The following is a 13,619-nucleotide window of genomic DNA, read 5'->3' on the forward strand; positions in this document are numbered from 1 at the left end:
ATACAACTTGTAGATACAATCTAAGCAATAAGTATAGAGCTTAAATCTAAGATCATGCCACTCGGGCCCTAGTGACAAGCATTAAGCATAACAAGATTGCAGCAACAATAACTTCACAAACTTTATAGATAGACTAATCATAATGTATCATCCATCGGATCCCAACAAACACAACACCGATTACATCATATGGATCTCAATCATGTAAGGCAGCTCATGAGATCATTGTATTGAAGTACATGGGATAGAGAGTACCAACTAGCTACTGCTAGAACCCGTAGTCCATGGGGGAACTACTCACGGAGCATGATGGAGGCGGTGGCGTCGATGGAGATGGCTTCCGGGGGCACTTCCCCGTCCCGGCAGGGTGCCGGAACAAAGACTTCTGTCCCCCGAATTGGAGTTTCGCGATGGTGGCGGCGCCCCTGGAGTCTTTCTGGAGTTTCGTCAATTCGTACTGCGGTTTTAGGTCGAAAGGGGTTTTATAGGCGAAGAGGCGGCGCAGGAGGGCTGACAGGGTGGCCTCACCCTAGGAGGGTCTGGCCCGCGCGGCCCTATGGTGTGGGGCCCCCTGGCTCTCCTCCGACTCTCCTTCGGTGTTCTGGAGCCTTCCGGGAAAAATAGGAGGTTTGGCGTTGATTTCGTCCAATTCCGAGAATATTGCCCGAACAACCTTTCTGGAACCAAAAACAGCAGAAAACAGGAACTGGCACTGTGGCATCTTGTTAATAGGTTAGTTCCGGAAAAACGCATAAAAAAATCATAAAGTGCAAGCAAAACATGTAAGTATTGTCATAAAACAAGCATGGAACGACAGAAATTATGGATACGTCGGGGACGTATCAGTGCTCACAACGTCTCCCAGCCTTTTCCTGAGCCTGTTGGCCATAACCTTGGAGAACAACTTTACAAAGCTATGCACCAAACTAATGGGGCGGTAGTCCTTCACCTCGGTGGCATTCGGTTTCTTGGGGATAAAGGTGATCAAAGCTCTATTAAGTCGGGCAAAGCCAGGACCATCTCCCACGCTGAGTTTGAACAACCCAGCTAAGATGTCCCTCTTGATAACCGGCCACGCTCTCTGGTAGAAACCTCCTGTAAAACCATCCGGGCCAGTCGCCCGGTCCGGATGCAGGTCCTTGACCACCCCCCATATCTCCTCCTCGGTGAACATGTCCTCCAGCTCATGTAAATCTGCTGTGGGGATCTCAAGTTCCTTCAAATTGATGGAGTGTTCTCTGGGCACTATCCGCCCCAGCAGCTGAGAGTATGCCTCTGTGAAGGCCTCCACTTTACGCTCCTGATCAGTCACCAGCTCCTCTCCAATTTTACTGAGGCAATGTGGTTTTTCACTCTTCTTCCATTAGCAACTACATGGAAAAGCGCCGTGTTGGCATCTCCCTCTTTCAGCCAACGTATCCTCGATCTTTGTCTCGCCATTGTTCGCTCGAGCGAAGCAAGCCCCAATACGGACTTCTTGAGCATTCTCCTGAGCCAGCTCTCCATGGGGGTCAAAATGCGCCTTTCCTGGGCCACATCTAGGCGTAGGATCAGGGTGTTGGCGATCGCAATGTTTAACTTCACATTCCCCACTCTCTTTTGCCCCCAGGACTGCAGGTACTCAGCAGCATTCCTGAAGAGCGCATCCAACCTCCGGAAGGGGTCTACAATATCGAGGTTGCAAACCCAAGCCACCTTAATCGCCTCATCAAACCCTTCCAGCTTAAGCAAGAAGCTCTCAAACTTGAACCTCCTCATAGGTCTAAAAGCCGCATTGAGAGCCAAGTGTAATGGTGCATGGTCTGATACCGACGATGATAGCCCTTGCAAGACCGAATCAAAGTGCTGCAAATCCCAATCCACCGAGACCAGCACCCTATCAATACGGGTAAGGGTAGCTCTTTCCCTCTCATTACTCCAAGTGTAGGTCCTCCCATGCATGTAAAGATCCTTGAGCTCGTGCTCGTGCACGAAAGTCCTGAAGCGTTGCATCATGTTTCTGTCTAAGTTCTCATTGTTCTTCTCCGAAGCATTAAGGATCATATTGAAATCTCCAGCCACCACCCACGGGCCTGGATAAAGAGACCTCCTCTCCGACAGTTCCTCCAGGAACATGATTTTCTCCTCCGTGGTTTGGGGCCCATAAACAGTGGTGAGCCACCACTTAGAGTCATCTCTAGCCGTGACTTCGCCGGTAATAGCGTAAGTGTCATAGCTCACATGGTCAATACGGACCACCGAGGTGTCCCAAGCCATGACCACGCCTCCTCTCGTCTCATCCGCGGGCAAGAACACATATCCATCAAAGGACGGGCCCAAACACTGCGAAATATAAAACTCATCAACCTCCGCAACCTTAGACTCCGAAATGCATACAATACTCACATGCAAACTATTGAGAAATTCCCGAATAGCACTCCTTTTGGCTGGATCATTCGTACCTCGAACGTTCCAGAACAACATCTCTAGATTACAATCCATAAAGAGCTACAAGTACAGACTCCACTCCCCCAGCCGCCTAATGCGCCGCTACCGCTACTCTACAGCCCTCCTGCTGCTCAAAGCTCTGGGGTACCAACTTGCCAAAGATGGACGCCATGACCCTAACGTGACGATCACCAAGCGGCGAGTCGAAGATCTCGTTGAAGCTAGCTAGATGCTCCTCCTCCACCGACAGCTCCTCGGGGCAGATCCCCAGTGCCTTGAGTAACACCGTCTCTGCCACAGAGGCCTTTGAGGCTCTCCCTCCCCTCGTTTGGGCCGCCACCGCTCCACTCCTAGTCAGACGCCTGGGTGTGAAAGGCTGCGCATCGGCACGCAATCTAGACGAACTCTCCACTTCGCGTAGTAACGGTGGCGCCAACTTCTTAAGAATCGAGGAGAAGAACGTCTTGATGCGGCATAGTGCGGCTCTTTCCTGCTATAACGCTGACTCAGCAGTAGCCTCCTCTATGTCTCTCACCGGCACCACCACCTCCTCCAGGACTGGGCCGTCCCTGGCCCTGCGAGGGACCAGCTGCATGTTGCTATCTGGGCCCGTGTAGGACATGCAAGGGGAGTCCAAAGTACCATCATCCAAAAACTCATGCTGCTCACTAGCTAACCTTGCGCTAAACTCCTCACGCTCTCCCGATTTGGCACCAAGCTCAGATATTGAAATCTGGATGTATTCATTCACAGGCCTCCCGGCACAGCTTGTGCTAGATGCTGAAACGGAGCGCGAGGTCCGCGGCGAGTCCTCGTCCAAAGCTCCACGTCCACACAACCAACCTCACCGCTCGTGGCCCCCACCTCGGCCCCACCGACCGCACCTCCAGAGTTGGCAGCACACATCTCGACGCCCTGGCCCGGATCGCGTACCCTCTCCGTGCCCACTCGGGCCCCGCCAGAGACAGCGGAGGGAACCAACTGCGCGCCAGCCAGATCTACCTCGGGATCCGTGTTAGCCGTTGGCAGCGAGACGTGCGCGTCCTGCCAAAGCACCACAGGCACCTCCTGCCCAGTCTCCATCCGCGGCCCCACCCCAAGGATATTCTCCGCATCTCCCATCCTTTCCTTGTCCACCACGTTCCACACGATGGCGCAGTCGCACTGGATCCAACGGCCACATGCTCCTCTCGCGCCGCATGTTTTGACCCCAGTCCCACACTTTTCTCCTGGTCTCCAGCAGGTTGGACAGGATCAGGTCCTGGCCCATCAGTCCCAATCGAGACCGAAGCAGGCGCATGAGTGGTCCAGGGCCCAGGTAAGACCAAGGGCGGCAGGCCCCACGACGCCCGCTCCTCCTGTGGCAAACTGCCAACTGTCCCACAACGCCGAAGGGAGGCGCCACCACCAGGCCCACCCCGAAGGTCAGGGACCCCTCGTGTCCATGGAACCGATCTTCTCCGGCGACGGCCAGAGTCACCGCCAGCGCCGCCGCCGCCACCATGCTCAGACTGAGGCTCAACTCCACGGCAGCCAGAACCGTCACCTCCCTGAGCTCCGTCTCTCAACTCCAAGACCTCAGGCACGAACTCCTCCACAGCAACCACATGGATCAGAACTTGGTATTGCAGCGTTTTTTATCTCCGAAACTCCAGATGCGGCCGGCGACGTAGACGACCCAGCCTTAGCCACCTCAGTTGCCGGTAGCTCTCTCAACGGCTCCGGAACAGCGAGCGTACGCGCAACGGGGATAGCATCCAGTTGAGAGGTCGAGGCCGAAAGCTTGAAGAGGGAAAGATCCTCCCTAGACCTTGTCTCCGGCGCCACTTCGTCGACAACACAGCTCTTGCCGAGCAGGTCTTCGACCACCTCCACATCCCAGGCGTGCGGCGGGATGCCCTCTAACACCAGCCACACCTTGGACTGCAGCGAGACTTGCTTGGCTTGCGACTGGCGGTTCCATGGCCGAAGGATGAGCGGCGTGCCCGCCACCAACACCGACGGCAAAGCCGCAACGTGCCTCCGCAGCTCCGCAGATAGAAAGACGATCAGGAAGTCCTCCGGTGCATGCGCATGAACCGAGAACGCCGTTGCCGGGATACCGCGCCACCTGAGGGCCGCCGAAACCTGCTCAGACGAGACTGCTGGCCTCCGTCCTCCGACAGAGGCCACCATGGCAAAACGGAGCCTCCGCTCCAGATCGCACATGGCTGCGGTCAGCCTAACAACACACAGCGCGGGGGTCTCAAGCACCTTGGAGCTCCTCGTGGCAACCCCCTGGTCCACGCACAGCGGCGGCCACTCACCCATGGGCGGGAGACTCATGGCGAGAGGGGCAACTGGGGGGGCCGGGGGTGGTGGTGGCGGCGGCGGTGGCAGGGTGGGTGCAGGTGGCGGCGTGGGTTGGCGCGGAGGAGGCGCAGGAGCAACCGCGCAGGCAGGTTCCCTGCAAGCACCCCTCCGGGCACCAGCAGGCTCACCCCTGTCCGGCGAGCGGCGCCGCGCCAACTTGGCCAAGGCTAGGTTCCTGAGCTCCTCTTCAGACGCCGGACTCCGGGGCCGCTTACACTCTCTGGCCGGATGCCCACGAAGCCAGCAACGGACGCACACCTCATCATTTGTGCAGTCCTTCTTCCGGTGGCCGGGCTCGTAGCAGCGGAAGCAGAGGCCAGCCATCTCCGGCGCCGCCGCGCCACGGCCCGCCGCCGCGTCAGCCCGCGCCTCGACACGGCGCCTCCACATCGACTTCTTCGAAGGCCTTGGCTGCTCCCACACGAGCCGATCTTGCACTCGACCCCGGTCCGCCGCCGGGGCCTGCACCAGCTCCACAGCACGCGCCGCGCCGACGCTGCTTCCCGACGAGGCGGAGGAGATCCCCAAGCCAGAAACGTGCGCGTTCCGGCCCGGCGAGGCAGAGGACACGGAATCGGGGCCCTCAGCGCCCTGCCACCGGAGTGGGAATCCCGGCGGGTGCGACGCGGAGGACGCCATGGCGGGGCGCGAGGGAAAGGAAAGGGAGAGGGAGGGGGCCGGGGACCAGGGGGTCGCCGGCGAAGGCCGCCGCGGCGGTGGAAGCACTCACCTACCTACCTCGGGGACGCCTACCTCGCGGACGTGGTCACAAGATTTCTTTCAATTTTCAACACAATCCCTTGTTGTTTCCTATATCCTGCGCTGTTGTTAGCCTATATAATGTGGAACTGATCCTGAGGCAAACCGCATCGCTAACTCAGGCTAAACACATCGAGCTCGACCTCGATTTTGCGCGAGAGAAGGTCCCGCGAGGACAGCTGTGGTTCCCACGACGCAACAATTCGCCGATGTCTTGACTAAGGGTACGCCAAGGGCGGCATTACAGGAGTTTCGGTCCAGCTTGTGCATCGCCCTGCCACTGGACGCTGCAGCTGTGGCGCGCACATTCCCCATGCTCCCTAGCAGCTAGCCGTGCACACACACACACAGGACGGCCCCTCGCCTACCACTCACGGATGTCCTGTGCACTTGTACAACGTGACCGGTGACCCTGTATAAATATGTGACCAAGGGAATGCCGAGCACCCAAGGTGCATCGCCCAAACCCTCTTCCCTCTAGCTGTTCACACAACCAACTCAACCTCGCCCTCTTGCTCTCACCCCGCCCAACCCCATCACCTTGATGAGCAGCAGCCAGGGCCAAGGTGGCCGAGGCCGCCGTGAGGTTGCCTTGCCAGTGGTGGCGTGCCCGCCCCAACAGCATCCACGGCCAAGGGAGCCGATTATCCTGTCGCCGGAACACCGGACGCGCAACCGGCCGTTGATGTGCAGCATCCTGCTGTGCTGCATCGTCTTCTGGGCAGCAGTCACCGGCGCTGGCTTCTCCGTGCTCATCATCGTCCTCGCCTACCACCCGAAGGTGCCTGTGCTCTCCCTCAACACCGCCTCGCTGAACGCCGGCTACCTTGACGAGCACACCGTCTCCGGCGGTCCCAGCAGCGTCCTGGCGCTCAACGCCGACCTCACCGCGCTCGTCATCTTCTCCAGCGGCAACACGAAGATCGACGTCGAGCTGGACCATATGCAGCTCGACCTCTACTTCAAGGGCCACATGATCGGGACGCAGATGTTTCCGGCCACACTGCGGGAGGGACCAGGAGACAACCTGCTCCGGAGCGTGCACTTGGTCGCCAGCGAGGTTCCGCTGCCGCAGGAGGACGCCGAGGCGTGGCGCAACGCGACGGCGAATGGCGGGCCTGTGGTACTCCGTCTCGCCGGCCGTTTCCGCGCGCGGCTCTTTATCGGCCCGTGGCTCCGGTTCCCGCTCAAGGTCTACCCGCACTGCACGCTGTGGCTCCGGCCGCCGCCCGGTGGAATCCTGCTCGAGTCACGCTGCAGGCAGTAATTAAGCCATTGTTGGAATAAACCGTGCATCAGGTCTTGGCTGCGCATATATAGTTTGCAGTTTGCTTATATTGTACTGGCGTACGTATAGTTGTTAGTAGTATTGCATTAGCGCATGCATGTCTTTTTAGCTTAGTGTGAGTAGTATCTTATGTTTAGCTGAGTGCGAGTAGTACTTGGAGTGTCGATCTGACCCTGTGTGTGTGTATATATGAACACACAGAATCAATAAATTTTACGTGTGTGAAATTCTATGTAGCAGAATCGACAAAATTCTGCTGAGTGCGAGTAGTACTTGGAGTGTCGATCTGACCACCCCTGTGTGTGAGTTTATACACACACGTAAGACGTATGTAAGGTTTGTTTACCGTGATTCCAGAGTAAATTCTATGTGTGTGCAAAATTCTTCTGCATGTGCAATTCTGAATACACGTCAAAATAGTCCATGTAACAGGTTGTCTCCTCGCAGGGACGTCCAACGCATGGCTGATGGTGGAATAGTGTTCCCGTGTTCTTGCTGCAGGCACTCCGAAAAATAAATACCTCAACTGGTTTTTCACCCTTTTTTTGAAGGACAACTGGGTTGTCAATCATAGTTTCACGTAGAGGAGGAGGCCGTGGGTTCAAATCAAACGTCTGCATGTTTTTTCCTCTGCGGTACAAACAACTTGCACTGTTGTCGTAGTATTATGCATGCCACTTTACACGGAAGGCACGAGATGTTGCTGGCTAGATCCTTTGCTGCAATTTGTGAAACCCACAGCCTGCATTTTATTTTTCCGAAATTACTTAGATGGTTTGCTATTTTCAATTTTTTTCCGCCATATGTCACAGCTAGTAGACGAAAAGGGGGAAAACAAAGAACTACTCCCTCCAGCCGGCCGGAGGGAGTAGTTTTCTTACCGGCCAGCATGTATCTGTTGATAGGTAGGGCGGGCTTTCGGTTTCCCGAACCGATCGGTACAGTTACTCGGTCTTTGAGAATTTTTGGTCGTAGGAGAAAAACTAATGATCGGTGTTTAAAATTAACTGGAACCATGCGGTTGGTGCAATGTGAAGTCGGTTCTGTATTTTGGTCCAAAGCACATGAGCGAGGACCTGACGCACTGTCGCGATGGGCTTGGCTGGCCACCGGGGGTTGATCTCCCAGCTTTCTAGGTCGTGATTGGTAGGTCGCGACCCTTTTGGGGCTCCCGGGGGTAGGCGTTCGGGCCATTATGGATGGAGACGGGCCAAAAGCCAACTTCTGCACTTCGTTTAGATACCCACACTAGGGGCTAAGCCCAGTTATTCTCTTATATAAACAGATGTAATCAGACTTTTACGATCAAGCAATAATCAATCTCATTATTGCCGACTCCCAGAGGAGTCGGCCTTCTCCTGCCCACGCCGCCTCCAGCCCCAGCTCTCGCGACGGCGCCCTGCCGCCGGCGCCGCCCCTCTCTCTCTCGCTTGCAGCACTTCCACCCTTACCACCTACGCCCCCGTCCTGGTAGAACCCTAACCTCTACCAATCACATTACTGCATATATACTGCGTGTATGATAAGCTTCAGGTCTAGTAAACATGCTGTCAGTAAACATGTGTGATGTTGCTGTGTTTATAACATCTGTTACACAAAAAAATTGAAAGCAAGCAAGTGTTAGTGGGTACTCAACAATAAATCATCAGTGACATGTCAAGTTTCAGTGACTGAAATTTTCCACAAATTTCCTTGTGACAATAATGATTCAAGATAATGGAGGGCTAGCTAGCTTGAGGTACACCTTGGTCCTTGGTATGCATAGGGTATACATGTAGCGGGCGTCAGATACGGCCAGAACTAGAGGTTACGGTGAGCAGCAGAACAAGAAAGCAACCCGTGGACTGAACACTACCGGTGTCTCCGATGCTCCTAAGGTTCTAGCAGATCCTGGAGAAAGGGCATGCGGACGATGACCTGGTACTCGGACTCCGAAATCCCGAGGTGTATGTTGTTCATTACCATGAGCTTCATGCCGAGTTGCTCGCTGTCGATGTCCATGATCTTCAACTGAATTACACAACCCTGTCAGACCTTGGTTGCCGGAAACAGCAAACAACACACGCGCGGAAGGATTTTCCGGGTTCACGGCGTCGTAGAAAACATTAGAGGTGCGGCTGAGCTTCCGGTGGCGCGGCCGGTGTGGTGGGTGTCGACGGATGCGACCTCCCGTGTGGAGGCGGCGGTGGCGCGAGTGCGAGGTGGAAGCGGTCGACGGATGCGACATCCTGTGTGGAGGTGGCGGCGGCGCGCTCGCTCATCGTCCGACAGTGGTGGCGTGCAGGCAGATTGCAGAGCGGAGAGGGGGTGGAGGCGGCGGCGTTGTGTTCTATGGTTCTTGTTCGTCAACACGCGGGGTGTTATTCTTTTTTTTCCACATAATTACAAGCTGGGTCTGCTGGGCCTAATCTCTTCCAGCCGTTAGATTAAACTATACTTGTTATGTTTTAGGAGAAGTAGAAGGTACCGTACGTAAAAGATGCTACTCCGTATTTTTATTATAGTGAAAGTACCATGCTATGTGTACAAGCTAGTATCAGTTTCTTTCTTGTTGTTCGGGGTGCACACAGTGCACTTGCATCCTTCGGGAATGCACTCGCCGGTCCAAGTGCATTCAGGGCATCCCGTGTTCTCATGGGCAACCCCACGACAAACAAAGAGGCAACTCGGAGTATCACATGGTATAGGCGTTTGTTTGAGCACCCCTGCACAATTTTCGATTCCCGTAACTTTTGATGCCTTCACTGCAACCTCTGCAAAAAAAAAAATGTAAAAGATAAAGGAATGATACGTGAAGGCGATAGAGATAAATTGTTGGTTAACGTGACCGGGAGGTGCATATCATGGAAATAGTACCTGCTGATAGCACGAGGAGTATGAGAGCGAAGAGCAGCATATGTGTTGTCTTCATCTTAGCTGAATGTGGTGCTGATAATGATAGGGAGCCTGCAGAGAGTTGAAAAGAAAATAACATATGTCATGCCTTTTTATAGTGGCCACGAGATCAATACAAATTAATACAAATTAAGACAGTAACATATATCATGCTTATTTTAACCTGGAATTGAATCAATACAAATTAATAGCAATCAAGAGTGTTAATATGCAGATATACTACCATGCGTATTCTATGAGTAGTATAATGTTTCCATAAATGCAAAATTCTTAAATATTTGGTGGTGAAGCCTTCAAGCACTACTACTAGAAATCTGCGCATCCGGTTTAAAAACAAAATCTGCACATCCGTGATAACTCAACTTGATGGGTTGCAATTTTTGTCATTTATGTGAGCACATATATATATGAAAAAATCATTCCTTTCGTCATGGAGGTGCATGGCACGCCCGTCACACCTCACTTCTATGATAAATTTTGATTGAACATCATAGGTGCCCATTATTAGAGATAGAGATAGATTCGGTTTACATGTTATGTAGTAGTTGATACAAACACCTCATGTAACATTCTATATATACAAGATATGAGAGCCTCGGATAATCAACCGAGTAGACCCGTTGCAATCTACCTATTCTCTACTTTTACATGTTATCAGGCCGCCTTCTTCGCCGCCTCCACTAGTCGCCGATCAGAAGCCGAGATCGATCTGTCCCCATCGCCTGCCGCACCACCGCTGCCATGCGTCTCCCTCATCCGTTCATCCGCAATACCATCTGGGCGCCCCACCCTCTGACAAGCTCACCCGCAACAACTACCCAGGATGGCGTGCACAAGTCCTCCCGCCGATCCGTGGCGCTCGCCTCGTCGGTCTGCTCACCGGAACCGACGCTGAGCCGCGAGAAGTCCTGGAAACCAAACCAGCTGACAAGGACGCCGACAAACCGGCGGAAACAGCACCTAGCCCGACATATGACAACTGGATCGCTCGTGATCAGATCGTCCTCGAGTATCTCCTCCAATCCCTCTCCTCTGAAGTCCTACCGCATGTTCAGAGGATTGAGTACTCCGCCGGAGTCTGGCAGGCCATCGAGGAGATGTTCGCCTCTCAAAGCGAGTCCAAGATCACGAATCTACGGATCGCCCTAGCGAATACATAGAAAAACAATGATTCTACTGCGACGTTTCTCACCAAGATGCAGGTGATCGTCGATGAGCTTGCCTCTGCAGGCTGTCCGGTGCCCACACGCGAGAATGTATCCTTCATCCTCGCCGGTCTCGGACCAAGTTACAACTCGTTGGTTGCTGCCCTCGTTGTCGTTACAACACCGATATCCCTTGCAAACCTCTATGCCCAGCTCCAAGCATATGATGAGCGCCAGGCTATGCTAGCTGGTCCGTCCGAGATGACCTTCGAGACCAGCTCAAATCTTGCATCTCGCCAGCAGCGCCAATACGGACAACAGTCCAACAACCGCACCCGCGGTGACCGCGGTGACCGCGGTGATCGCCGTTCTGAGCGTCGGGATGATCGACGTGCATACAACAACTACTCTGACGACCGGTCGCAGCAGCCTGGACGTGGTGGTGGTGGTGCGCAAGGAGGAGGCCGTGGCCGTGGTCGTGGTCGTCGCCGCACCACGCCGTGGGTCGATGTCACGTGCCAAATCTGCGGACGTGATGGACATCCTACCAAGGACTGCTGGTACCGATGGACTGATGGTGATGACGACTCTTTCGAAAGAAAAGGAGCTCATGTTGCTTCCTATGGCATAGACACAAATTGGTATTCTGACACCGCTGCAACACATCATATCACTAGCGAGCTCAACAATTTGATCGTTCGAGACAACTACTAGGGCTCTGACAAGGTCAATACTGCAGACGGGCAAGGTAAGAAAATTTCCCATGTTGGTCATTCTATTTTTCACCACCCTGCTCGAAATTTCTATATTCGCAACATCCTTCATGTTCCCACCGCCTCTAAAAATCTACTATCTGTACATCGTTTCACCTTTGATAATGGTGTCTTCATCGAGTTTCATCCGTTTTTCTTTTTGATCAAGGATCAGGTCACCAAAGCAATTCTTCATAGAGGCCGATGTGTTGGTGGACTCTACCCCTTTATTTCCTCCCTGGTCTCCCCTCAAGATTCAAAGCATGCCTTCGTCGTCGTCAAGCCCCCACAAGACAAGTGGCATAGTCGCCTAGGTCATCCATCTATAGTTATTGTTAGACAAGTTGTTAGCAAAAATAATCTCCCTTGTAGTAGTCAGTCTTCCTTAGAGTCTATTTGTGATTCCTGTCAGCAAGCTAAAAGTCATCAGCTACCTTACCCTATTTCCACTGGTGTATCTTCAGCTCCCTTACAATTAGTTTTTACTGATGTATGGGGCCCTGCACCCACTTCTGTTTGTCGCCATAACTATTATATAAGTTTTATTGATGATCATAGTAAATTCACTTGGATCTATTTACTCAAAAAGAAGTCTGATGCTTTTGATGCTTTTGTCAATTTTCAAAAACTTGTTGAAAGGAAACTTGATCGGAAAATCCTTACTGTACAATCTGACTGGGGAGGAGAATATGTCAAGCTTAATTCTCTTTTTCAGTCTCAAGGAATTTCACATCTAGTCTCTTGTCCTCATGCTCATCAGCAAAACGGTGCTGCTGAACGCCAACACCATCACATTGTTGAAGTTGGTTTGTCTCTCCTTGCTCATCCTCATATGCCTCTGAAATTTTGGGATGAAGCTTTTCTTACTGCACTTATCTGATCAATATGTTACCTAGCAAGGTTATTCATAATGACACCCCTGTGCATCGTCTCTTTGGTACTCAACCAGACTATCAATCCCTTCGTGTGTTTGGATGTGCCTGTTGGCCAAATCTGCGTCCATATAACCAACGCAAACTTGCTTTTCGCTCCAAGCGATGAGTCTTTCTAGGATATAGTCCTCGCCATAAGGGCGTTAAATGTCTAGAGGTTGCCACAGGTCGTGTGTATGTCTCTCGCGATGTTGTCTTTGATGAGGCCGTGTTCCCCTTCCAAACTCTTCACCCAAATGCTGGTGCTCTTCTCCATCGCGAGATCCTCTTACTTGATTCAGCTCTTCTCAATTTTGATCAAGGGGTGACAATACTAATGATTCACGTGTGTGGCTAATTTTCGTACTAATCCTGTGCCTAGTTCTCCTTGTTGTGTTCCTCAGGAAAATACAGGTCATCAGCTAGCTACAGGAGAAAATTTGGCCCAAAACGGAGAAAATCTGACTCAAAACAGCTCACATGAAATATCGGCAGAAGAGGACGAGTGTGCGGAACACGGTGCAGATTCTCTGACAGAATCGGCATCCTCCTCGGATCATGCGTCATCGGATCGCGCGCCGACCGCGTCGGAACACGCGTCGCCTACGTCGCCTGCAGCGACGTCTCATTCGTCGCGTGCGCGTGGAGACCACGCCGGGCCCTCATGCGCGACAGCTACTCCGGGATCCTCTGCGCGTGTAGCCTCCCCGCCTCACCCTCAGCACACGGCCACACCGGTGGCCACTGAATCTTCTGCGTTGCGCGGGATCAGCACAGCAGCAGCAGGAGATTCCTCCAGCGTGTCCCCTGGTGGCGGATCTTCTGTGCCCTCTTCAAGCGTAGTCCAACCTATGCAACAGCAGAACGTTCGCCGATATACACGCTCCCGACAGCCTCGCAAGTACACAGATGGTACAGTAGCGTGGTGCCTCTCGTCGACTGTTGCTGAACCGCAAAATGTGCAAAGTTCGTTGGCTATTCCGCAATGGAAAGAAGCTATGGATGAAGAATATGGTGCTCTCATGCGAAATAAAACATGGAAGCTTGTTCCTCCACGCTCGGGTGTTAATGTTGTTGACTGCAGATGGAT

At 53.2% G+C, this 13,619-nt stretch overlaps 1 protein-coding gene and 1 long non-coding RNA gene across 2 annotated transcripts; one reads left to right on the top strand and one right to left on the bottom strand.

Moving 5' to 3' along the window:
- Nucleotides 1-6,082: 6,082 nt before the first annotated feature.
- On the top strand, nt 6,083-6,805 carry LOC127340191 (uncharacterized). The gene has a single exon (XM_051365965.1). The coding sequence runs from the start codon at nt 6,083-6,085 to the stop codon at nt 6,803-6,805; it is 723 nt and encodes a 240-aa protein (XP_051221925.1).
- Nucleotides 6,806-9,295: 2,490 nt separating this feature from the next.
- Nucleotides 9,296-9,770, bottom strand: LOC127338795 (uncharacterized). Its single transcript, XR_007874507.2, has 2 exons — nt 9,683-9,770; nt 9,296-9,579 (listed from the first exon to the last, which is right to left on the bottom strand). It is a non-coding gene; the product is annotated as an uncharacterized lncRNA (long non-coding RNA).
- Nucleotides 9,771-13,619: the final 3,849 nt, after the last annotated feature.

This window comes from Lolium perenne, chromosome 3, assembly GCF_019359855.2.
Source record: "Lolium perenne isolate Kyuss_39 chromosome 3, Kyuss_2.0, whole genome shotgun sequence".
NCBI classification, from domain to species: domain Eukaryota; kingdom Viridiplantae; phylum Streptophyta; class Magnoliopsida; order Poales; family Poaceae; genus Lolium; species Lolium perenne.